Genomic DNA, 25,638 nt, shown 5'->3' with positions numbered 1-25,638 from the left:
GCCTGGCCGCCCCTTCCCCCTCGGGGGTCCGCGGGGTCCCGCTGTCCGCCATGCGTGTGTGTGTGTGTGTGCCCGCGTGTGTCCGCGCCCCCCCACTCCCCCACCCCGCGCCCCGGCTGCCGGGGGGGCTGTGTGCGTATGTGTGTGAGGTGGCGGCGGGGGGGGGGGGGGGTGGTCGGTGACGTTGGGGCGAACTTGGTGGGGTTTGTCCTCCCTGACAGCGGCGGGGATGGAGCTGGAGCTGCCCTTTGAAAAGGAGAGAGGGGAAAGAAAAAGAAAAAAAAAAGAAAAGAAAGAAAATGCTTTCTCGTGTCGAGCTGGTTTCCCTGCGGCAGGCTTCCAGCTGGAGACCGAGCCAAGCCAAACAGAAGGGCAAACCTGCCTGAGAAAGGGCGAAAATGCACGCTGGAAGTGACAGCGAGACCCCCTTTGCCTCCCCGAAGTTCTGACAGGTGTCTGACGCCTTTGCGAGGTCGATGGCGTTTTCTCTAAACTTTAGGGAAAGTCAGACGGGGACTTTTAAACTCGTAGTGTCTTTGATTTTTGGCACACTGTCTTTTCATTGTGGTTTAACAAGGGAAAAAAATGCCCCGAGCGAAACACCTAAGCATATTCTGTAGCATTGCTGAGAACGGCTTTCAAGCATTTCCACGGTGCAGACTCAAGGTCTACTTTAAAGCGTGGCAGTGTTAAAAAGCAGCAGATAATTGTAACGTATTACAGAAGTATGTGAAACAGATTTACTTAAGCTGACATGAGAATTTAGTTTTCAAGCAACTTGCTGCACTGGAGGAGTATGTATGATATGAAGATTGAAATGTATCAGGCCAGATGAGGTCTGAGAGGATGAAACAGAATAAGAATAAAAAAAAATAAGAAGGGTATGGAATAGGAGTTTAGCAAGGAGGCTGTAGTCATGTCTCTAGACCAGACTTGAGGGAAGAAATACGTGCATTATTAGGATGCATCAGAATAAATGTAGATACACCCTTCATTTTCTAACGAAGGGTTCCATTTAAGTAATTCCTAGTAACCTGCTTGTACAAATACGATGTTGTTGATATTAAGGTGATTAAAAAAAAATAAAATCAGTTTTGTGTCACAGCCACTCTTGTTCGCTTCATTTTGTCTTTGGAGAATTTAACATTCAGAAAACAGTGTAAAGAAGATATAGTATCCCTAGAGTGATGAGAATTTCTAAGAATCAGTTCAGTCTGTCATGCGTTGAGGTACTAGAAAAGCTGAAATGCTTCGGAAATACCTTTTTTTAACTCTGATTTTGACTGCATTCCTTTACAGGTAATAGCTTATATGAGTTTATAAGATTTATCAGTGTTGTTGTATACTGGTATGGTGGAATTGGATCATGCGTTAAAAGTTGTGACAGCTGAGGCCATGTTCATCTGTGAAGGAGATACTGTTTTTTCTCTGTGGGTTTCCTTGTCATTCCTAGGTAAACAAAGGCAGGTTTAGATTCATAGAGTTTGAACAGGTATGATTGAAGTCCTTCAAGAAAATGGAATAGTTTGTACTCATACCATTTTCTTCTATAGATATAGTCTATTAAAACTTATCCCAGCAACACTCTTGTCACTTTCAAATTTTTGATTCTCATACAGAACACAGATTTTTTTTTTTTTTTCTTCAGTCCTTTCTGATTTCTGACACTCATTTTTTCTTCCCAAGTTTTCTGCTGCTTGAGTGTAGTATGAGTGGTTCATTTAAGCTCACTGATAAGTCTTGGTTTGGTGTTTTGGGTTTTTGTTGGTTTTGTTTGGTTTTGTTTTTTGTTTTTTAAATTAATCTTCTATGGACTCCTTAGAAAAATTCCTTGACTATCTGCATTCGTGGATCGCATGTTGAATACTGTTGTCTTGCAGTCTTCCTTTTGCTTCCTTTGCAATGCCTGTTTGTAATCTGGATAAAAGATCAGTGGAGTTTTAAAGCAAGACAAAGTCACAAGTGACTCCTGAGATCCAGTCCCACTGATGTTAAACTACAATCTAAGTGTCAGTCTGCAATGGGCAGTAACTGAGCATAGGAGAAGGACCAGCTTGGACAGTGGGCCTGTAGACCAAGGTATGGGCTCAAATGAAACAGTAGTTCAGAAGAAAGGAGGGGGGAGGGTCTTTCAGGCTCTGTCCTTCAGTGCCTTAGCTTCTACCAGGGGATGTCAGGTTAAATATAGTAAGACACAGTTTAAAAAAAAAGTAATCTGAAAGTGAGGAAATAGCTAGGAATATCCTTTCCATCTCCCAAATGTGGACATACATGTTTCATTACAGCTGCAGGAAGGAAGCTGTGGAGAGGGAGTAGAACTGAGGTTGTGCATTCTTCTTGCTCCTGTACTGTTTCTACGCTGCTGAGTCAAAGGTGACTGTAGTAAGACACAGTGCAGTATATATTCCAGAGAAGCTGCTGCAGAAAAAAATGATAGAAGCAGGGGCTCAGATGAATGATAGGAGTGAGGGAAGAATAGATAGAATATCTCAAAGTGAAAAATAAAGGTGGAGGACACTATTTTCTTCTTACCTTGCATGTGCATGAGGAGAAACTGGGGAAAGATGGAGGTGATGCACAGAAGAATATGCTGCCTTCATGCTTCTGTGGAGAAGGAGCAGCAAGCAGTTCTTTATGGAGCTGTCACGAGTAGGAAGAAGATTGATGCTGGATTATTCCAGATTGACGTGACTGCTTCTAGTCCCCAATCTTAGTTAAAGAGTTTGAGGGTAAAGATGTAACATAAACAGCTTTGCCATTTGTCTAAAAGCAGAACTGAAATCCTTTGTGTATATAAGCTGTAAATCAAACTCATGGGAAACAGTGATACCGTTCTGTGCTAGAGAAACAGAACTTGTGGACAGTATCTGGTATCTGGACAAATATGAGAGCAGAGAAAACTGCATGTGGACTAGCCAAAAAAACTGAAAACATCAATTTCAGACTAAACACTGATACGTGACTTTTTTTTTTTTTGGCCTAGCTGGGTCCTCAGTGCCCCTGTATTGCTGAGGAATGAGTCAGACTGAGAAGGTTGTACAATTTTTTGCTTGTTTTTTTCACTGAGGAAACCTGTGAACCCAAAGAATGACATGGCAGGAAAAAAAATTGTGCATTCAGTCTCAAAGAGCCTGTTGCCATTTAGGAGAGGCAAAACCAACAAGAGCTTCTTTTACAAATACATACCATTTTCAGGCTTTTTGTAGGCTCATCCTTTCCTAGTGTAATTATTATGTTCTGTATTGCCACATGGATTGAGGACAGCTTTTAGTTTATATTTGAGCATGTGTGGTTTTTGTTTTGGGTTTTGTTTGGTTTGTGGGTTTGGGGTTTTTTTTGAGATGTTGGGTTTTTTTGCGGGGTGGGGGAATGACATAAAACAGCCTTCTGGGCTTCAGGTTGAAAGAAGCCATAGTAATGCAATAAACCCTATGTTCAGTAAAATATTTTGAAGGCAAATGTCTATCATCAGCATGCTTTTTACCTGAGAACTGTTTTGTGTTTGTTCCTTTATATTGATTTCTATTTATTTATATATTTAAAAAAAATAAATCTTTATTTTATACAGAAGCAATTTTTTTAATCACTTTTTATTTGACCAGCTGACTAAAAGCCTGCTGAGACTATGTAGATAGTTCTCTTACCTACCCATCTGCTTAAAAGATCAGTGCAATTAGAGCAAGATTGATATTTAGACTAGGTTCAGTCCCTAACTGTAGCTTTTGAAGTTACATCTTGGTGCTGGATCTGGGAAAAAAGTTCTATTTAAACATCTAAGGTCAGTGAAAATGCAAAATGTTCTTGTTTTTTCTAAAGCTTGACACATTCTCTGCTAACATCCTAGAAACTTAAGATAGTTACTAAGTGTAAATGATAGGTAAAATTATCATGGAAGAGTTGAAGGGAGATGTCAGTAGAACAGTGCACTGAGATGCTGGAGTTCCATTTTTGTTATTCTGTCTAATCTCAGGCAAGTAGCTTTTCCTTTTTGCTTTTTACCAGTATCTAAAATGGCAATCCAGGATACTTCATATGAGTATCGAAAGTAGACTAATGCTGGAAGGTGATGTGGGAGAAAGCTTATATGTTTAAAATAACATTATAAAAAACCCTCTTCTCATATAGTGCTTGTTTGTCATACACTTCTGTCAGAACTAGTATGTAGCATGCTACCATTTATTTAATGCTAATGTTTTGACCCTGACTTAAATCAAAATGTTATCCAGAAAGAATGACCTCAATCAAACTGAAAACACTCTAGTAGCACATCAAAGTCATGAACAGTGTGGGGAAAACACAGTGAATAGAAATTGTGCTATCTCACTATGTTTTTGAAACTTAAGTATGGGAGAGCTGATTAGATTTGCACTATGTCTTTGCTTTTGTGAATGATAAATATTAACCATGTGCTTGGATTGAAAGGTCTCATACTTGTCTGCAGAACCTTTGGGCTAAATTAAATATAAGGAAAAACTGTAATGCGATGGACAGGAAGTTGAGACCCTGTGTTCTGCATGACCTTCTGTGTAATCTCGAAATGGTTGCTATTCCCACCTCTGCATCTCTTTCTCCCTCACCAGTGTCCAGTTATATTGCATGTGTGAGGCAGACTGAGGTACCCTCACCTCCCTCAGGTGATTGCCAGTGTTGCAGTATGGGTTACTTGAGTCATTTGGCTACATCTGCGCATGTTAAAATTTCAGCTGTTTGCAGTAAAGCTTGGACATTTGCAGTGTGTCACTTTAAGCAAGCAAAACTGGGTAGGTTTTGAAATAAAGTGATAAATGTTATGATTCTGTGGTGTGATTTACTAAGTTTATAAATATAAAGAATCTTTCAAACTGTAAGCGTGGTAAATCACCTGGGAGTTTGACAGTGAATGGTGGATGTTGTGGTTCATGCGTAACCAACAGTAAAAGTTGTGTGACTGAAGTGCAGGCTAGAACCAGTTTGGTTTGTTCCTGTGTTTGTAGGTTTGCAAGAATAAGTCAGTAAAGATCCGTTTTATTTCTCTTGCTAGTAACTGCTATCCAGTGTGGTGCCTCTGACTTTGTCAGTCTACAGCATGAACTTACCTGGGTGTAACAGGAGTTGCGAGAAGGTGCCTTTTTTCCCTGAAAGACAGCATTTGAAGTAAATCTGCACTCTTCATGGTATTAAGTGGGGGTACTCAGAACTGGACCCGCTCTGAGCAGGTGGGCTGGAGACTTCTGGGGTCATGTCCAGCCTGCGTTATCCTGTGGTTCCAAAAGGTGAGCGCACTGGGTGCTTATTACAGAAGCAACTGATTCGATCCATTCACCTGTGGTAGGCACCAAATTTGAGTTTAAATGACAGTTATTTTAAAAAATCCTTTCTGTTTTTTTTTTTTTTCTAAAAATTTGTGTTGGCATTTCAGCATATTTAATTATTAATACCAAGACAGAGGATGCAGAATTTTTTCTTGCATAGGGAGCATCTCAGTGCATTGCTGGAATGGCCTTTATTTTGTCATTGACTTGTTTGGCATTAGTAATCTACCTTGTTAATTTGGAAATAGGAACATAGTCCAACTTAGTTTGCTCACTGTCACCCACCTTTCCAATATGGAGGAACTGTTAACAAACAGTCCAGATACAGAGGCAGTAATTCTTGCCACCATCTTCACTTTTTCCATTTCATAAAGCTTGTAAACTGAAAATGTAGATGCCTGATTTAGGAAACCAAAGGAACCAATGACCATGAGAGTTAAAGGGGAGGTATTTATCTTTCTAGTCATAAATACAGGCAAAGATTAATCCTGTGTCAGATAGGGGTTTGTTAGAGGCAGCTGATAAAATTTGAACACGTGCTGCAAGAGTGTTGGTTATTTCTGTTTTCTGAACTGTCTACATGGAATAATTAGTGATTTACTGACTGTAGCAAGGATGTGATGCAGCATCTGCATTTAACACTTCTAAAATCTGTTTTTAACATTTTCAGATTAGCAGGCTTGGATAACTTGTGCTCTGGAATATTAAAGGGACTAAACCAGCATTGGGTGCACTCATGCTCTCTCTCCTTTTAAAAACTTTGGATGTAATGGGGAAATAGCAAAGAGCTGAAGGATTGCAATGTAATTCCACTCTCTGAAAAGGAGAAAAGAATTGAGGAGTTTTACACTAGTTTAAGGTTTTCCTGCTACACTTACCAGATCTATCCTCTCACTAAGACTGTCACAGAAGCATTTTTAATAGTTCTCCTACTGCCTGGAACGCATCGCGATAGAGAACCATCCGAGAACAACGGGAGTTTTACTGTAGTTATTGAACTGGTTTTAAGGATACCTGAATGAAATTTAATGGAAGGAGGTGTACAGGAAATGAAACTATGTACTTAACAGCTCCTTCTGTCTATGTACTGTATAAAGTTACATAATGTTATTTCATAGAACTATTTAGCTGACTGTAATACAACATGCTTAGGTTTTTAAAGTTATTTGATCAGTGTATCCATTAACTATTCTTCATAAAGCAATCTGTCCTAACAATGGTATCTTGAGGCTTATCTGAGGGTTTTTTTCAGTTGAACATCTAGATCTGTGTTGGACTGTACAGATTTGGTGTAAGAGAATGAGCACAGACTTTTTAAAGTTACTTAAACTTAAAAAAATCCCAAACAACCCTTGGTTATAGGTTGTTGTTGTGGGTTTTTTGGCTTTTTTTGGTTTTGGGGGGGTTTTGGGGGTTAAGTTATTTAAGTCAGGAAGTACAGCTGATCGTGGTGTTAAACAGGTTAAATCACCATTTGAGGGAGTGATGATAGAATGGAAGACAAAGTTGTAGACAAGCATGGTACTGATTTAAATAATTGGAAACACTTGTTTCCACTAAACCTCTTATATACCCATTGTTCATCAACTTGACTTTCTAGATCCATAGATCTGAAGCAGAATGGGGTCCTTGTAGAGGAGGGTGGTACTGAAGAAGAAAATGGCTGAGTTCTCAAAGAGAAGGTTTTTAAAGAGGGAATTTTAGCTTTTGAAAACAGAAATCTTGTTTCCTTACAGGCATATACTCTGTTGGAAACATCTCAAGGTAGTTTCCTCAGTGTGAAATTTGATGGCTTCAGCATAGTTTGATGTGACTGGCTTATGAAATTTCTTTAATTTTGCAATAGATAAGCTGCAGCCTGAAAATGTCTGGCTCAGATTGAAGCTGATAGAAGATACTGATATTGAGATAAAGAAAACGGCTATTTTTCATGAAATCTGCTTCCAGTAGGGCATTTTTGGGTCTCCCATTTAAGATCTTGATACAGTATGTTAAGTGAATTTAAAAACTGGTTATCTGAAGCTTGTAAATAAATATGAAATCATCTAGCAATGCAGAAAAATTCTTAATGAATCAGTGATTTACACAAAAATGCTGTACAAATATTTGCAGGTAGAATTTGTAGATAATGATAAAAACTATCCAGGCAACTAGATAAACTGCAGGGGGTTCGGGTTTGGTTTATTCCCAGCAGTGGTTTGTGTTCTACCTTGGAGGCTGGTTATAGGGACTTCCTCCTGGCTCTATTCTGGGACCTGTCCTGCTTCATATCTTTGTCACTGATCTGGAGTTGGAGTGTACCAAATCTGAGGAGCTGTCAGTATGCTCAGGGGCAAGGCTGCATTTCAGAGAGATCTAAACAGGACAGAGCAATTTGCTGACAGGACCTTCATGAAATCCAAAAAGGACAAATGGGAAGCCCTTCATATGGGACAGAATAACCACTTGCATGTGATACAGGCTGGAAATGCTATACGTGAGTCAGCAACATACCCTGGCAGCATACAGGAGCACAGCCACTAGTCTGAACAAAGTGATTATTCCTGTTTACTCAGCACTTAATAGACCACACCTAAACCACTGCATCCAGTTTTGCTCTGTACTGTCCCACTGGAAGGTCGCAGAGATGGTCAGTGGACACATGACCTGTGAAGAGGCTGAGGAACCCAGAGCTGCATGGAGATGAGGCTTTGGAGGGACCTCGTGGCAGCCTGCCGGTATCAAAGTAGACATTATGAAGAACATGGAGTCAGACTCCTGACAGAGATGCGTGGCAGGAGCCTGAGAGACAATGGTCATAAAGTGAAACAGGGTAGGTTTGTTTTGCGCCGGGACGTGCTGGTCTGTGATGATCCGAGTAAGAAAGGCACTCGGACACTGTAAAATATTATTGAAAATGCTATGTATTAGAGCTAACACTATAAAGAGAGAATAGTATAGATAATCTTGCATCTGTTTTGATGCTGGGAACCCTGAGTTATGCAGCATCAAACAGGCCTCCAGTCCATGTGCAACATACTGTGCAGACCCTGTCCATAGAAAGGGTTAGCCCCTATTGGTCCTGCAAGCTATTGTTGGATTTCCTTACAAGAAAACAACTCTATTAATAATAAATTTCTACTGCTAAGCAGAAGGGATACTTGCATGAGAACTTCTAGTTACGCTTTTAGATAAAGGCAAGGCCACCCAGGTGCAATAATTGCCAGTACCATGTGGGAGCTGCCTGCAGGCTCCTCTGTTAACAGTGAGCCGGCTGAGCTCATCCTGCAGCCAGCGGGTATGTGCCACACAGCACCGGCCTGAAGGCCAGCCTGTACATGCTGCACAGCACGGGCATGGGCCTGCTCAGGTTAGCTCTTGCATGGATCACTAACTCCTCCATGTATCGTGGTCTGCGGGTCAGGATCACTACAGTGTTCTGGCTTGACATTATGAGACTGTATTTCACCATGAGGGCCGTCAGGCATTAAAACAGATTCCCTAGAGAGGTTGTGGAATCTCTGACCGTGGAGGTTATCAAGGCCCAGCTAAACAAAAGCCTAAGCAACACCGTCCAAATTCAGCATTCACTGTGTTCCAGCAGAAGCTTGAGCTAGATGACATCTTAAGGTCCATTCCACTCTGAATTGCTCTGTCTCTGTGTTTTGGATCTCCCTCCTGATGCTAAAAACTGGGTTGCAAGTTGCAATAACTTTGTTGCAACTGATGGGAATATCCGCAAGAGGGGAGAATTCTCTGTTTCTATGTAACTCCATGGTGAAATCAGTGCTATGGTAGTAGTAATTTAGATATTATTTTGAAAGAAGCAGAGTTGTAATTGGATCCGGGAAGTTTCATGTGTTGCTACATCACTAAAGAAATGTCATAGCTGAATAAAAAAAAGACCCCGTTGGCTGTTCCTTGTTTCTGTATTCATGAATCACGTACGCTTTATTTGTCCCCTAGTTTTCATGCTTTCTCTCGAGAAATTTCTTTCAACAGGAATATTTGTATGCCGTCTTGCCATTAGTTTCCACCTTTGCTAGCTGCTGGTAATATAACAATAAATTGGATTGTGGTTGACATGTTAATATACAAGATGTATTAAACTAGTACTTAACAATCTGGTATATCTGAGAAAATACTGAAAGATCTCGATATTGAATGTTGCCAAGTTTGGCTGTTCCTACTTAGTCCTTACTGGAAACTGTTTTCTTCTAGGATGTTTACTTTGGTATTCTGGACACGTGTGTAACTTCAGTCTGTGGAGCCATCAATGGGCATAAATGACGATTATCTAGCGAGACCCTTGTCCCCAGGCATAATGCTGCTTAATTTGGTGATAGAAAGCACAGACACTTCTTGCCCTCTAAATTTTTGCTCCTAAATACAAGATAAGGGAGGTGTGTGGGGAACTTTTATATTATGGTATAGCTGCTTTTATATACAGCTTGTCAGTTGCCTTTCATATAGCTTTACTAGGTCACAATCTTCCTAAACAGCTTTGGCTAAACTGTATCTTCCAAAATAATGAAAAGATGAATAAATGCCTTGTTTTGGTGGAAACCTGGTTATGTCTGATGCTGAAGGAAAGATCATTTTCATTGACAGAGACTGAATCTTCTGCCAATTAGTACTACTGAATATCATTATCTGATGGAGAAAAGACTGAAACAACCTTCCAGTTCATCAGGGAAAATTTCATCAGAGTTCCAGTACTTGATGAGTCCCATGAATTCTTCCTTTGATTAAATTGAATTTCTCTAGGGAAAAAGGCGTTAAGAGTAAGGAACTCAGAAATGGAATAAAAAAATTCTTTATTCAGCATGATTTAATTGTGCTTTAAAAGTACCTGTATTGGGAAAAAGAAATTCTAATACTGAAGGGCCACTTAATCTAGCAAAGATGTGCATATTTAGGTTGAAACTTGGTGCTAAGCATTTCAAAGTAGAAAGGAGAAGTAATTTTGAGTGAAGATAATTGACTGTTATCGACTGTTAAGGGACCATTTAGTGATGTTGGATATTTGCAGTCTTTAAAGTAGAACTGGGTGTTTCTTCAAAACCTATTCTGCAACTGAACCTAGGGGTTTGGAATCATTGGGTGAAATTGTGATCTGTGTTGCACGGGCTGTCAACCTAGGCCATTGTAGCAGTTTCTGAAAGAGTCTGACCAGACAAGAATATTTACTTCTGAGGGGTAACTGCTTCCAAGGTATCTTGGGTAGGTGAATTTCTGCGGTTAAACATACTTAAGCATTTCATTTCCATATGCCTACTTGGCACCTTTAATTTCTTATTAATGTTTTCAGATTTCCCCCCCCCCCCCCCCCAGACTGGAATTCTCCTATTTTGTTTCACTCTTCTTGCCCTATATTTTATTTTCTTTGAAAACTTGCTTCAGTTATTCTTTTCCACCCATTTGTTTTCTGGCTTTGTCAGATGTTGTGGCCAGCTTTTTCCTGCTGGTCTGTGTTCCCCCATGGCAAGTCAGCAGACTGCTTTGCTGAACAATCAATAAGTAGCATTATTACTACATCATTAACACTAGGGCTTTAACGTTAGGCTTTTCCTACCTTTTCTTGACCTTTGATCATTGTATTTATAGACTTCCTATGGTAGCTGATGAAGCATTATCTTGCTGCTCTTTTACTTGTCCTCCAGGCTTAATAGCTGTTTCCAGTGGACACTGGTGGAACAGTTGCCACATGAGCACAGCGAGGGTGGTGATACTGTGCTCCTTCCCAATAATTCTCATCTCCAGTTGTAATTTAGTCTTAAACAAGTTGCAAGTGTTATGCAGCAAAATCTAAATTAATGTGCTGTCCAAGTTCCCTTGTTGTTCTATGAATTCATGCAGTTCCACCCTGATAAGTGACTAAACAAAAAAAAAGGGGGGGGGGGGGGAGGGGGAGATTAGCCCACAGTTTCTGTGTCATAACATTGGTTAAGACCAGTGTTACAAAGCATCCTCTAGCAGGTAGCAAGGTAGGAGTAGGGATTGAAAACTGAGCAGTGTATACAGAGCATAAGCTGTAGGTTGTACCAGATTGCATTCACACTGCAGCAGGACATTTAGATGTTGGGAGGTATCCATCTGCTGCTGTCATCTTCCTGTTCGGGGGCGGGGGGGAGGCTGGAAACTCTGAAAATCCCATCCTCCTTCCTCTTTTCTACAGTGTAGAGAACAATTCTTGCTCTCTGTGTAGGTTTATTACGGTCATTAATCAGCCTGGGTGTACCTTTTCAGTAGGTCTTTGCACTGTGTTGGCACAAACCATTTTTTTGAGTAAGTGGGTTTTGTGGGTCTGTTCAGTGGCTAATTTCCTAAGAGTGCAAGTCTGGAAGGCTGACATTAATGGTAATAGTTACAATTATTGTCAGTTAATGCATTGTTCTCCTGAGGCTGCAGAATCTATGAGTGGACTATCATTTCTTGTAGACTATGTATTAAATGTTTCTATGTGCTGAAAAGGTTAGAATTCCAGTAAGTCCATGTCATCTGCACACATCAATTTGCAGTGAGTAGTAAAACTTATTGCCACAATTAGAAGTTTATGATCTAAAATATGAGAACTGAAGTGTGATGAAGATTTAAGAATAGTTTGGAGAGGCTGCTTCTTTCCCCCTCTCTAATTGCAGGACAGGTTATCTTGTTTCTGAGGTTAGTTCCAGTTAATTTTATGTCTGTACAAGCTCAATAATGACAAATTTATAGATGTATAAGCTAATTTAGCATATTGAAGTTTTAAAATATTTAAAATTGCCATCATTAGAAAGAATAAAAAGCCATAATTTGTATGGCCCAAAGCCAGAAAAAAAGCATGCTATTTGCAGATGTTGGGATTCTCTTTAACTTCCTTTTAATTTTTTTCCCTCTCTTTAAATGATTTATGAGAAGATTCCATGAGTATCAGAAGTATTGTTCTCTTTGGCTTAAAAATGATGGGTGGTAAAGTCTTTCTCCAGATGAGAGAATTATTTGTCCTTTTTTTTTCTTTTTTTTTGTTTTCCAATTTATTTCAAAGTAAGTGTTCTCATTCATACACCCCTATGAAACCTTCATGAAAAAACAGAATAGGATGTTATTTTCTGAGAAGCATTTTGGAGCCAGCAATTAAATATCTTTGGAGGAACAAATGAAATTATTGAAAAATTTAAAAGTAAAGCACCAACTTAAACCAAATGTTTTTAATACCTATTTTAAAGCATCTAGCAAATGTTAAAGTAGTATTTGGGGTTTTGGTGTGGTTTTTTTTTTTTTTTAAAGTTAAGTTTTATGATATTTATTGCTGCCATCTGAAATAGACCATTTTGTTCAATGGCAGATAACTTTTTAAACTCTTACTACAAAACAAGTCAGATTAAAATAAAAATTGCTCTAGCTGAAGTGGATGAAAATGCAAATTTCTGTAAGGTGGAAATACAGGCTGGGTACCGAACAAGCATCTGAGAGTAAAGGTATTTGAATAATGTGTGATTCTTTTTTCTGTCCATCTAAAATAATCTCAAGTAATTATTTTAAAAGAATAACTAAATAAAAGCAAACTGCTAGGTGTAGTATGTGTTCCTTTCAGTGAGCTTTTTTGTTTCTAGGTATGTTTCTATAGTTTTGTTGCAAGGATATATCTATTACACAACACATCCAATCAGTGCAAACTCTGTAAAAGAAACCTTCAAGCAGTTGCACCATCTTTTGAAGCGTGAAACAAATGTCATGAGCCAGAGTGTGAACTATGTCTTCAGGACAGAGACCTGCTTTCTTCCTTTCTCAGACTAAGCCGTAGCTTCATTGTCTGTCCTGGGCCTGTGTTCTGAATCAGAATTGTGCTGTCACTTTCTGTTTTGTGGCTGGCTTTAAGAACTGAATTGATCACTGAATTCCTAAAAATCTGCATCAGCCTTAACTAAGGGGAAAAGAGATGAGTGGATGAACACAATGTGACAGCTCTCCTTACTAGGAAAGGGCCTTGCTGTGTAAAGAAGCTTGCCTTGTATCTAAAGTCAGAAATGACACACAAGTAAGTTAGTGAAAGATTATATGCAGACTTAGTCGGATAACAGTGTATACACTCAACTTTGTGCTCTTGTGTGCAGTAAAATACAAATGATTTAATCCCCCCCCCCCGTGGAATAGTGAGTTGTGCGCTCAGGGATTGCAGTGCAAGTGATCTACTGTCTCTGTGTAGCTTGTATTAACTTGGGCATAGGTTGGTGCATATGAACTTATTTGAGTATGTGTTGTGTAAAGTCACAAAAATAGGGTTTTTATAATCAGAAGTAGAAAATGAGTTTTTTAATGAAAATCCTGTCTTTTTGTTATTTAGCTTAATATATTGCTTTTTCGTTTCACATGATGATTAAAGTGCAATATCTATGAATGTGTCTATTTCAATCCTCTAATATGTAAACAGAAAATAAAAATTTGGCAAGCTGACTTTTTAAGGGGTGGTAATTAGGGGTTTTAATAAAGAAAAAAGAATGAATATATTTCTAGGTAAAAAGACTTCAAAGTGAGTTATTTTTGCATGTGATCTTTACTACTTTGTGTGTATTTACTGTCTTGGCTGTGATGGCTTTTCCAGAGGTCTGCTGAAAAAAGTGATTAATTTCCCTTTGTTATGGACTACTGGAAAAGAAATGAGTGAATTTGCTATGTAAGTATAAGAGGATTTAGCTGGAAAGGAAGCGTGCTGGCTAGTGATTTGCTCTCGGAGCCTCTTGCCTGAGATTCACTGGCTCGTAAGAGAATGATCTTTTACATTTCTAGTGAACAGTCACCTGTTGTGATGTAGGCTGAAACTCAGGCTGATAGCTACACTGACTGTCCCATCTTGGAGAACAGGCCTTTCTTTAAACAGCTTTTATTGTGTTTAACACTGAACTAGGACGTGTTTCTTGAGACTCACCAGACTTTTCTATTCTTGAAGCCGATAAAAATAGTTGCTTGCATTACAGCATAATAGTTTTCCTTTGTCTGTGTGGTATTTAATTTTTTACAGTGTTATTTTCCTTTTGTAATAATGTTATTTTATCATTCTACATCCACCTGCCTGTATTTCACATGCTGCTCAGTTTTCCACTGTTCAGGATGATTGAAGTTGTGTGATTGCACATAAGCAGTTAATTCACAGTCAAAACTTTAAAACCAACTCGTCCAGTTTTAGTTGTGCTGTTTAACCGGTAGTGATACAAATGCTATAATTACAATTACATAGACAGAAGGGACTGACATTTAGCACATTGTAATTGGCTCATGCGGTTATAGTTACCTTGAAGTGAGCTTAGTCATTAAGACAAGGGGTTAGAAACTGGACTTTTAAAAAACTTAGTGTAAATTAGGTGAGATTTAAATAATTGATCTGTCCCTGTTTTAGTGAGTTGGGACACTGTTTCCAGAATGTGGAGAAAATTCATAGGCTAGATGATACTGGACTGTATAAATACAGCTTATAAGAAAATTGGTTTAGATAAATTAAGGGAGAAAACAATTCTTACAAGCATGTAAGAGGATATATAATGATCATAAAAATAAATGAAAGCACTGTGTTGTGGAGTAGCTGTTCCAGAACTAAGTAATATTTCAGAATAGTGGTTTTTCTAAGCATATATGCCAAATATACACTCCTATTGAAATGAAGAAATTGTCAGTGGCTAAATGAAAGAGAAAACTTGCAAAGCCACCTTAAAAACCAGATCTCAGTCAGAGTAGGCCTCATAACCTGTGAACCATGGAGAATTTTTTTTATCATTGTGCACCAAGAGTCTTGGCATATTCAGTGGTCTCACATTACATACAAATTTATTCTGTCATGTGTAATTCAGGCATATCTAAAGACTGGTGTTAGCTAAAGTGATTTTTGATATTAAGTTCCAGTTTACTTTGGAGAAGTGTAGGACTTAAATTTTCTTCTTGTTACTTGATGCTTTACAGGTCTGTACTTCCCTGATTTTAAGCTAAAATACAAAAGGCTGCGACCAGAGACAATTAAAATAGGAATGTGTTTGAGCAAAATTTAGCTGCTAGCTATATAAACTTGTGAGAAGATGCTGCTTAAGCTTTGAGGAATTTAAGTGAATTCAGTATCTTTTTAGGCAACTATTTTTTCCATTTTTGTTACTTTAGGTGTTTACCATCAAGCACTGTGATGTTATTGGAAAAGGCTGGGGAAAGCATTTAGAAATCTACTGCTAATAATGACTAGATAGTGTTACTACACTGTGGTTTGGGGGGCAGGGTTTATGGCTGTGGTGGTGGTTTTTGTTTTGCCATTTTTTAAAGAGTTTGTAAAAGCTTAGAAAATGCTCTCTGTAGAAAAAGGTGTTTTGGAGCAAGTGGAAGGACCTACATTCATAGTCTTTTTCTGATATCATTTATGGGCTTTTCATAGTAAAGCTGACTTAAGCAAAGAAAGTGCATTTCAGAGGCTGATAATTGAAAACAAATAGAAAATGAAACTTACAGTATTTTTAGTGTTTGCTGTTGCTTATGTCACTTCGGTTGACAGTGACCTTCTGTCTGAAAAGAGGAAACCAGGATACGCAAGCTAGAAGCTGGAAAAATTTGACCCTGAAATCACTTAATGTCCCAGTAGTGAGAGTGACTGAAATTGTCATGGATTCTCATGAATCTGATAAATTTGCTTCTTGTGGGTGCTTGAAAGGATAAACATTTTCTGCTGAGAGGGATCTGTGCATACCACTTAGAATAAAATATTCTGCTCAGTGTAGGTGAGGAGGAAAGGAGACTGATTTTTCTGGCCTTGTGATCTGTGGGTATGAATCTTCATCCTTTTCCTTCTTTGGGCCATGAGCATGCTAATAACATTTAAAGTTTGACTAATAACTATTATAATCAGCCTGCAGGGCTTAAATTGCCTGTAGGGTCAGGAAGAAATTATTTTCCTAATGTGTAATTTGGCTTCTTGGCTGCTGATTTGTGCAGTGGCAGATCATGCTGTAACAGCTGAAATGCTTCCCACCCAGAATGTTATGTAGTGCCCCTCTCATAGCAGTTGCTAGTCATGTGGCAGGGGTGACTGAAATGGCACAGTCAGCAGTTCTTCATTTGCTGCAGTTTACTACTCCAGAGTATTAAGGTGTTGGCTACAGTATTAGACTGATAATGGAGCATGGTGGTATCAGCCTGGACTTTGGGAAGAAGTTTTTCCAGGATAAATTGTTAGGGGCTTTGCAGAAACAGTCATCTTCCTCTGTAGCATGGGGAATGGTTCACCTAATAAAGCATGCCCAAGTGATCTCATACTTAATTGCTTGCAGTCTTTTGGCATTGGTAATAACCTATTCTGTATTGGTGACATACATATTTTGTGTAAAAGGACAGAAAAGACTGTTTTTGGACTTGCACTGTAGAAGTTTGTGAACTTAGCTCAGGTAGTAGAAGTGCAAATGGTGAGCAACTGCTTCTAATTCTGGAATGGGCTAACACCCAGAAGGAAGCATTCTGTCTGCTCTTTGGGCGCTGTCTGTGTTTCACTTTGAAGAAGCCTTTGTCCTCGCTGTGGTTCATATTAGACAGTTTGAGAGCTGCTCTTACAGGGATTTGGGTGATTCTTTATGACTCGTCAGTGGAGCTTTTTTAAAATGTAATTGGCTTTGCCTCATCTGAATGAGGTGACTAGTTGCTTCATCCTGACTTGAGAGCCTGAGAAGTGGGTTGCAAAAACAAGCTTTTGTCTCGCAAAGGTGTAGGTATTTACTTGTCATTTCCTTGCTTTGATGAAATAACTGATAAAGTAGAAACAAAGGCTTGAAAGTTAGTCTAAAACAAAGGAAAAGGTATAACCACAGAAACTTCATCACAGCCTCAGTTGAGATGCGACTGCTGCGAAATGGCCAGCAGCCAAGTTTTGCAGTGCATCTGACTTCACCTGGCACTAACTGTCATTCTGCTTTCTGAAAACATTTCTTAAATGTTATGATGATGAATGGCACTTCTATTTAACAGTGTCACCCGCTCAAAATGTTCTGTAACATCTGTTGCTTTGTTCATGAGTTGTAGCAGAGATGAAGTAACTGAAGGGTGGTTGAGAGTGTTTGGGGTTTACAGAAGGGCCTCCTGCATTTAAGCTGTCTGAGTAGAAAGCTTTGACTAGTTTCTGTGTGTGTTATCCTTGTGGATATTGTTGCTACTTTCTGCTCTTTGTACCTACAGTGTATCATATTTAAAACAGGGAAAAAAGCCTCGGGAAAATACTAAGAATTTGTGAATTGATTAAATACCCTTTTTATGTTTTACTGGTTGTTGATAAATTACGAATATAAAAAGCTGTTTTCTAATGATTTTTTTGTTTGTGCCTGATGTCACAGTCAAGTGCTGTGTATTCTTTGTTTCCAAAGCAGAAAGCTAGAAAATGAAGGAATGCCTGAAAGCCCAACCTCAGACGTGCAATTCCTTTTGACTGTTAGGAAGGTGTGCTTGTATTGACAAATTCTTTTATTAAGTTGTGATTGTTAAACTTTCAATAAATCAAATAACATGAGAAATTGTAATTTCATTCTGGATTTCTCCCTATCTTAAAAATTGAGAATTTTCCCTCCCTATCAGCTAATCTGTAATTTGGGTTTTTTGCACAGAGGATAGGCATGACACTTCTATGAAATTGTGATTGTCATACTTTGCTTTTTAAACTAATATGTCAAAGTTTCATTTTCTTACATCTTGCACTGCAATTCACTTATAGATTTTTTTGAGTGATTTTAAAGACAAAATTAAACAGTGACTTGAATGTCTTCCATATGTAGTGCCAGTTAAATTAATAAGAATCCACTTGTTCATTGTTTCTAGAATTAAACTTTAAACTGATAGACGTGCTCCAGTAATTTAAATTTTAAAAGTCCAATTCTTCATAAGCTGTAGGACTTGATCTAATAACAGCTGTTTAAATGCTGTTTTGTTTTTGGTTTCGTTTTAATCTTTTGCCCTATGTGCTGTATAGTTCTTCAATATAAACAATTGACCAAACCCCCAGTTCTTGGATTAACGATGACTTTTGTTTGTTTTGGAAATCATTAAGGTAATAGCAATAAATACACACGCAAAAAAGTATTTCTAAGATACTGCTGACATGACTGCCTAGTACCACTCATGCCACTGTTTATTGCAGGACATGCATATTGTTTATAGTCTGAGCTCCACCGCTTCTGCTCTGTGGTGATTTTCACATTTCCACATGAGATGGGCTTCTTTTTCAGCCTGTGTCACTAAACGTTAGAATTCTGAGGTATGGTAGCTTGGAAAGTGATTGCATAAAATTTAGTCGTTTAAGGGTTTTGTTTATTTGTTTGGTTTTTTTCTCATACCAAAAGAGACTTTTGGAGCTGACAGCAGTAATCTTTGTTTTACATTAACTTTTACTTTTGGTCATATGAAAACAAGGTTATGGAGTTTGTACCTTTTAGGAGAAGGTATCAAAATATGAGGGGAGTCAGGGATGCAGAATGGGATCTGCAAACGGTGGTATGTTAAGTAGCAGACTGAAATTTGGGTGCTGAGTGAGGTGTCACTAAAGCAGCCAGTGAGGAAATGCTTGAGACAAACATGCATCAAAAATAGTGTTTCTCTGTGTGGTAGGTGCCTTTACTCCTGTCTGATGAGAGTGCTTTTTCCTTCTTTTTGCTTTCTGAAAGTAATGTCACTTTTTCTTTTAAAACATTGTAAAGCCAAGTGGCAATGTTGCTGACCTTACAATAATTGTTAATGTTAGAACACTGACTTTCAAAGTGGGAGATAAAGATTTAAATCTCCTTTTTCTGAGTAGGATTCAAATTCTATCTTCCAGAAGCACTCACTATGCTTCTGTGTGCTGGGAAATCTTTAACTTCTTCCTGTTGAAGTTGTTCCTTTTTGTGGAAAGAGGGGTGTGTTACCACTCTCTCAACTTCATCTAGCTGAATGGAAATGGAAATGGAAAAAGGTTATAGGGTAGGGGAGGAGTTATTTATAGGTATTTTTTAAAGGCAGTTTTCTGGTTTGAGGTTGTTATTGTATTTTATCCTAAAGACCTGCTTTTGTGTGCGTGAATAGTCTTTTGTGGAGTAAAATTTAGAGCTCTTTGAACTTTTCTTTCCCCTTTAACTCATGTTCATTCTTGTACAGAATACTATATTTTGCAGGAAGGGCAATGCCCTTATTTCTTTGTCTTTAAAAGAAAGTAGCATTCCCTACATTTTGAGAGGAATTGAAGAACAATTGCCTGACCAAACATTTAGAGGAAGTGAGTGGAGGAGGAATGCTTAATTTGAGGATCCTGTATGTGATTGAGGTGTGAACTTTTCGTGGAGTTTAGTCATATGGTGCAAACGTTTCTAAACCGTTTCAAATTTTATTACGTTATTGTCAAGTTGGAGCAAGCTGTTGCCATGCTGAGGACTAGGGAACAGTGTGAACAAGGCTTTCCAGATGTACAGTTAAGATTTTAGGTGTATAAATGCAACTAAAATTCTGCTTGTAAATGTTGGAATTCTTTGTGGGCTTAGATGTATTAAACTCAGTTGTTTAGGTACCCAGTCAGTCATATTGGTTGAAGTACTGAGTTAGCTTGGTACAGCCAGTCTTTTTAGGGAACCTAAAAGAAGTTGTTCACTTTTGACTTAAACATTTTTATGCCAAAAGGCTGATTTGCAAAGTGTGGTACTTATTAATATGAACATATTGGAATTAGAACTCTCAGAGGAAAATTAATGTCACAGAATTGTGTTTGGTATTCTGTTAGACTCTTTATTGTTATTTTGGTTTGTCATAGCTCTATCTACAAAATTGGGTACAGCAGATTTTAGATGTTTAAATAGCTCTTTAATTTAATAACGAAATGTTTTTCTGTTAAGTTACTTATTGTTTTTCTTTGCAGCTTTCATCCAGTCAGATGGCATAATAGAAATGCTACGTTTTGATGAAGGAGACCTATTGCAGGTACGTAGTCTGAGAAAATCATCTGAACTAGCAATGTTTCATCTTCTTTTTGATAGCAGCTTTTTGAAACTCATGGGTGAATGGATTTTAAAAATAAGCAAGGATCAAAAATAAGTAAGTCCAAAAAACTTTTGAACTTTCTAGAGTTATTTTCAACAGTATGCTTTTGTGTGTCCTGAGGTTCTGGTTCCCTAATCTTTTGTGTTGGGGAACTGGTGGAGTTTACCACAGGTTCTCTCTGGCCTGTTTGTCCAGGGTTTTTTTCCCCTTACAAAAAATGGGAGATGCTTTGTGTTTAAGACTTATCTTGATGTAGAGTTGGGATGCAATTGGATAGCACAACTAGAGGAACTGGGAAGTGTTGCAAGATTCTGAAATGTAAAGGCAGCCCTTGGGACCAAGTCGCCACTAGATTTAAAGAAAGTTCAAATTACTGCAGTGAGGTTATTGCTGTTGCAAATATGGATGTTTTCAGGTATAATGTTGCCATTCCTGTCAGCTTTCTTTTGTCGTGAGTCAAAAGAGACAAAAAGTTAACTAAAGAATATGTGCTGATATTTTGAGGTGGTGATAGTAGTAGGAATGAAATATATAGCAACTTGGCTTGATACTTTAGAGCTATGTAGTTCTGAAGTTCTATTGATTAGAATTTCATATGCATGCATTTTGTGGATTGTATTTATGTTGGCAATATCTTTTGTTAAAATTCCTTGATGATGTTAGTCCTGGTAGTTGAGAGAGAGGAGAGGAGAAAGCAAGCAATGAATTGTTTAAATGATTAGAACACATGGCACGTGATTGTGTTTAACTTCATTAGATACCAGTGCAGTGCTTGATTTACAATTCCTACCTCCTATCTGGTCTGGAAGAGTCAACAAATATAAAAGCTATATAGTTCTGGGCTCATGATAATATTATTTGTTTCAGATTTATGAAGCTGTTTTTTTCTTTTTCTACCACCTACCTAAGGTGTGTGTTTGTTTTGTTTGGTTGGGTTCTTTTCCTTCTTCCACAGCTTGGTCCTTAATGTAAATCAAGAATAACTTAATATAGATTTTTAAGATTATAATATAAAAGGATAAGATCCTTCAAAATGATCTAAACTGGTGACAGAAAAGGTTGCAGTTAAAAACAAACAAAAAACACCTCCCCCCCCTTGCCAAAAAAAACCCGAACAACTAAACCCATCAAACAAGCTAACAAAAAAGCCCCAGGTTCCTCATTAAACAGTTGTTCAGATGTCATGTGCTGAACACGTTGTCATAATAGATATCTATGTAGGCTTATTTTTGGACATAGAGAGTAGAATGGTGGAAGTTTTACATATCATGGTTACAGTCTGAATTATTGCAGTTTTTGACTGGGAATGTCTTTAATGTGCATGGAGATACCACATATCAGTATAAATATAAGAGAAAATCACTAGGCTTAGTTTCTTTTCTTTTACATATGCTATTAGAATATATTTTGTTTGACAACAGTGGTTTAATAAAAATGACAGACAGGTCTTGGCCCAATTTTTAAGGTAAAAATGATGTAGTTGAATTCTACATTTTAGGGGGTTTTATCCCCAGGATTCTCTTTTTTTTTTTTTTCCTAATTAAAATTAATCCTACAAATCTGAAGTTAACTTACTTATTTTAGCACTTTATTAATCACTATAGTTCTCAGGACTAGAAAGTAACGGTGCTGCTGTGAACCACCTCAATAATTCATATAAAGATGGAAAAGTAAAACAGAATTTAATCATTCCAACTTTATTGCAAGATGCAACAGATACAGGAAAATTAGTTTAAATATTGTGGTGGGACAAAGTCAAGCAATTCTGGAAGTTGCACTATAAACTTTGCAGTGCTTTGGATTGCATTTGGCTGCCAGTTATCCTAATACACTGCCGAATATTTGATTTAAAACAAAGCAAAAGGGACAAAATTTCTAATAAATGGTTTATATGTTTTATATTACAGTTGTGGCTCTCAAGCCAAAAATACCTATGTAAGTGAAACCAGTTCCTTTTAATCAGAATGATACAGCATGTTTTCTCTAGCTTACAATTTATTGTGTTTTTTCCTGTAGATTTTAATATGGTGACCTCTTGTGACTACTTACTGCAATTAAAAAAATAAAAACCAAAGCAAATACATTGTTGTAAAACTAGATTTACGTTGTGAACATCAGTTAAAAGTTTTAAACCTACTGTAACGTCATTGAATGTTTCTCTTTCAGGCTTTCTGTAAATTTTCACAAATGTTTGTTTGATTTTTAGGTAATCATTTCAGCACAAACATGATGATGTGGTAGTTACTCAGTATCGTCTAATATTATGTCACCTTCAGGTGATTTTTTTTTTTTTGCTTTTTTAATATTAAAAAACCCCCACAATTCAGTGCATAAAGTAATTAATAATCACTGAAGTATCAAAGCCATCTCGAGTCTTGGTTTACTTCTGCTCCCCCCTCCCTGGAGCGTGATATCTTTACAGTGGAAGCAAGCCCTTTTCTTGTTTGAAGGAGTTGCTTTCCAAGTAAGGCAAATCAAATGCTGAGTCTTACATAATTTAATCATTAGGGATTCCCACCACCTCCCTCCAGTTAGAGTATATCCTCTTGATACTGTTTGTTGTACTTACTTGGACTACATACTATTGGTGAAACACTCCTTACACGTTTCATCACATTTTAGGACTTTTGTTGTAAAAGATAAATGAAATGTTGGAAAACTGGGTTTGAGTAGAGTGACTTAAACCAGTTATATATTGAAAAAGCATAAGTCTTTAAATATTTAAGTCAAAACCCCTTGCATTTAGTAAAAATTAACTGGCAATGGACATTTCATTAATTCGTACTGGTGGGTAACAGTAGTGAGGTAGAGACTACTTTTTGGGTGTGGACTTCTAGTACGTGGGTTAGAAAGTGCTACACCATGAAGCTTTGCCCTCTGTCTTAACAGAACAAAAGTGAGAATTTTATTCTTTAGAGTAGATGTTTACATTAAAGGTTTATATCTAAATCAATGTCTGCTATTTCTGCCCATGGATTAAATAACAATAATGAGAGAATTTCCTAATTCTTTACATGAGTCAGTCCCCTTAAGGACTCAACAACTTTTTGAACTCTTGAAATAATTTATTTAGATCCTGAACACAGGGTAAGAATTGTATTAATGTAAATTGTCCATTGCTCAATGCAATATAGGGTTTGGGTTTTTTTGTTCAATAGCAGGCAATTTGCAGATGTCTATATAAATTGGCTGGCACTTCAGAGTCATAGGTTTGGTTGGAATGGACTTCACTTCAGGTAGTGTTATTTGTAGATGGACTACCCTTGGCAGATGCTTGACTCTTCTGTTCTTAAAACCTCTAGAGAATTAACTTTCACAGGTTTCCTTATGTACATACTTGTTTCAGGCCTAAGCTTGTTTTGCTGCTTTTATTCTCCAGTTGTTTTTTTGTTAGGGTTTTTTTTTTTCCCATCTTCATAACGGTAATTTTGTACTAAAAGACACCTATAGTTTCTTAATGCAAATTTTTAAAAACACCCTGTAACTCTCTTTAATGGATTTTTGTCTACAGATTACTTAAAGTGTAGCATTTAATTGGGACATTAGTACTCTGAGGCTTTGAGAAAGGACAGAGTAGTTGCTTCCCTGCATAATAACACTTGTTTTACTAAAGCCAAAATGAATTGTAAATATTTGACAGCATTTGGTTTGCTCATATAGTTTGTATTTCACTATGTTCTCCAGACACATTCTTTTGTGTAGTACCACTTAGTTAGTTATTCCCAGTTTTAGATTTGAGCTCTCCTTCAGCTGAACTTTGCCTTGTCAGTGTCAGGCCATCTCCTCCGTGTGTCCTGATTATTTGAACCCTTGTCCAGACCTGACAAATGCTTCAAGCCCCCAACGATGATGTCATCTGCAAATATTAGGAGTGCTGAAATAAGCTACAACTGTTACTTTTAATAATGTATCCTTTCATGTTAAGCCAACATACTGTCTCGCTTTTTGAGGACTTTATTTTGAAAAGTGAACAGTAAAGTAAAATTTATTTTTCAGAGCAAAGTTTTCATTTGCTTTTAGTTCATAAAGCACTGTTTCCCAGGTCATTCTATTTATTGTGAGAGCTCTTGCCTTGGGTATCTAGTGTTCTGCACAATGTAGTTGGGGCCACTATTTTCCAGAGTGAGCAATCTTCTATTCAGATTAAGTATTTGGAAAGTACTTCTGCTTATGTAGTAGTATTTTTAAAGTAGCTTATTCCTACAATGAGAAAGGAAAATGGTAAGACTCTTCAGTCAAATTCTCTTATAACATGAATCACTCACTACACTTACACTTGTTGCAATAATCTTAAGTATATGAAATGCTTTTTTTTACAGGTGAGCTCCTAGAAATTATTTTGCTGATACTTCTGGTTTGCAGAATAGCTAAAATAGGGGGAAAAGAAAACCTGTGTGATTATATATACTTAATACATATTTGCTGTCTTTGTTCATAAACTGCTAGTCACAAAAGCTGGTAATGAGAATAGCAATGGTCCTAAATGTCAAATAGACAGAACCTTAACATGACTTGTGGTGGCTTTGCTACAAGGAAGCTACAGGACTGAGTTATGTGCAGATCAGCAATGCTGATTTCTTACTGGAGGAATTTTAGTATTTTCTGCATGATCTGTACTTCATTCTGTATGGCATGGTAGAGAAGTATCTTAACAGAAGTGGTAACCATTTGGTTCTGGTGTATCAGCAATACTGTTTTCAGGGTGTAAAGTTTAATTTTTTTGTTTGTTTATTACCTCAAATTTTCATATTCTATATTGACTTTTAAAAGGGGTTTGGTATGATCTCCATTGATATCCATCTAGCCAAACTGCTAAGATATAGACCACATAAGTGAGTAATAAAATAGCTGGACCATTGACCTTGATGGGTGTACTTTACAGGACAAAGTTCAGCTGGCAGTCCATTACCCATGATGGAGCTTGGTACTGAGGACAGTACTGCTTAACGTCTTCATTAGCAGCCTGGATGATGGTATAGAGAGTCCTCTCAGTAAGTTTGCAAATGCTACCAAATTGGGCAATGTAGTTGATACACTGGATGGGAAGACTGCTATTCAGAGGGACTTTGGCAGGCTGACAGGAACCTTATGACATTCAGCTAAGGCAAATGCAAGTCCTGTACCTGGGAGAGAATAATCCTGTGTAACAGGACAGGCTGGGCAGTGATGGGCTATAGAGCAGCACTGCAGAAAAGACCTGGGGGGTCCTGGTGGACAAGAAGTTGAACATAAGTTAGCCGTGTACCCTTGTAGCAAAGAAGGCCCCCAGCCTACTGATGAACAAATGTGGAGTCAGAAGTTCCTACCCCCCCGCCATTTGTGGGGCTGCAGCTGGAGTACTGTGTCCAGTCTAGGCTACCCAGTACAAGGAAGGCAC

The 25,638-nt window shown here is 37.9% G+C and overlaps 1 protein-coding gene across 4 annotated transcripts in view; it reads left to right on the top strand.

Moving 5' to 3' along the window:
- The window catches only part of TMEM131 (transmembrane protein 131), a 99,800-nt gene that overhangs the window by 360 nt on the left and 73,802 nt on the right, over positions 1 to 25,638 (top strand). For 2 of the 4 annotated variants that reach the window (XM_049834118.1, XM_049834119.1), the window contains exons 1-2: positions 5,030 to 5,252; positions 20,140 to 20,201. In XM_049834118.1, coding sequence (XP_049690075.1) covers positions 5,219 to 5,252; positions 20,140 to 20,201 — 96 coding nt within the window. In that variant the 5' untranslated portion in view covers positions 5,030 to 5,218. Of the gene's footprint in view, positions 1 to 5,029; positions 5,253 to 20,139; positions 20,202 to 25,638 lie in introns of those variants that run through there. The other 2 variants (XM_049834117.1, XM_049834116.1) reach the window with 2 other exon arrangements.

The sequence above is a fragment of the Accipiter gentilis genome, chromosome 31 (genome assembly GCF_929443795.1).
Source record: "Accipiter gentilis chromosome 31, bAccGen1.1, whole genome shotgun sequence".
In the NCBI taxonomy this organism is placed as follows: domain Eukaryota; kingdom Metazoa; phylum Chordata; class Aves; order Accipitriformes; family Accipitridae; genus Astur; species Astur gentilis.
The sequence above is the reverse complement of the archived record's forward strand: the minus strand, read 5'-3'. Positions and strand labels throughout refer to the sequence as shown.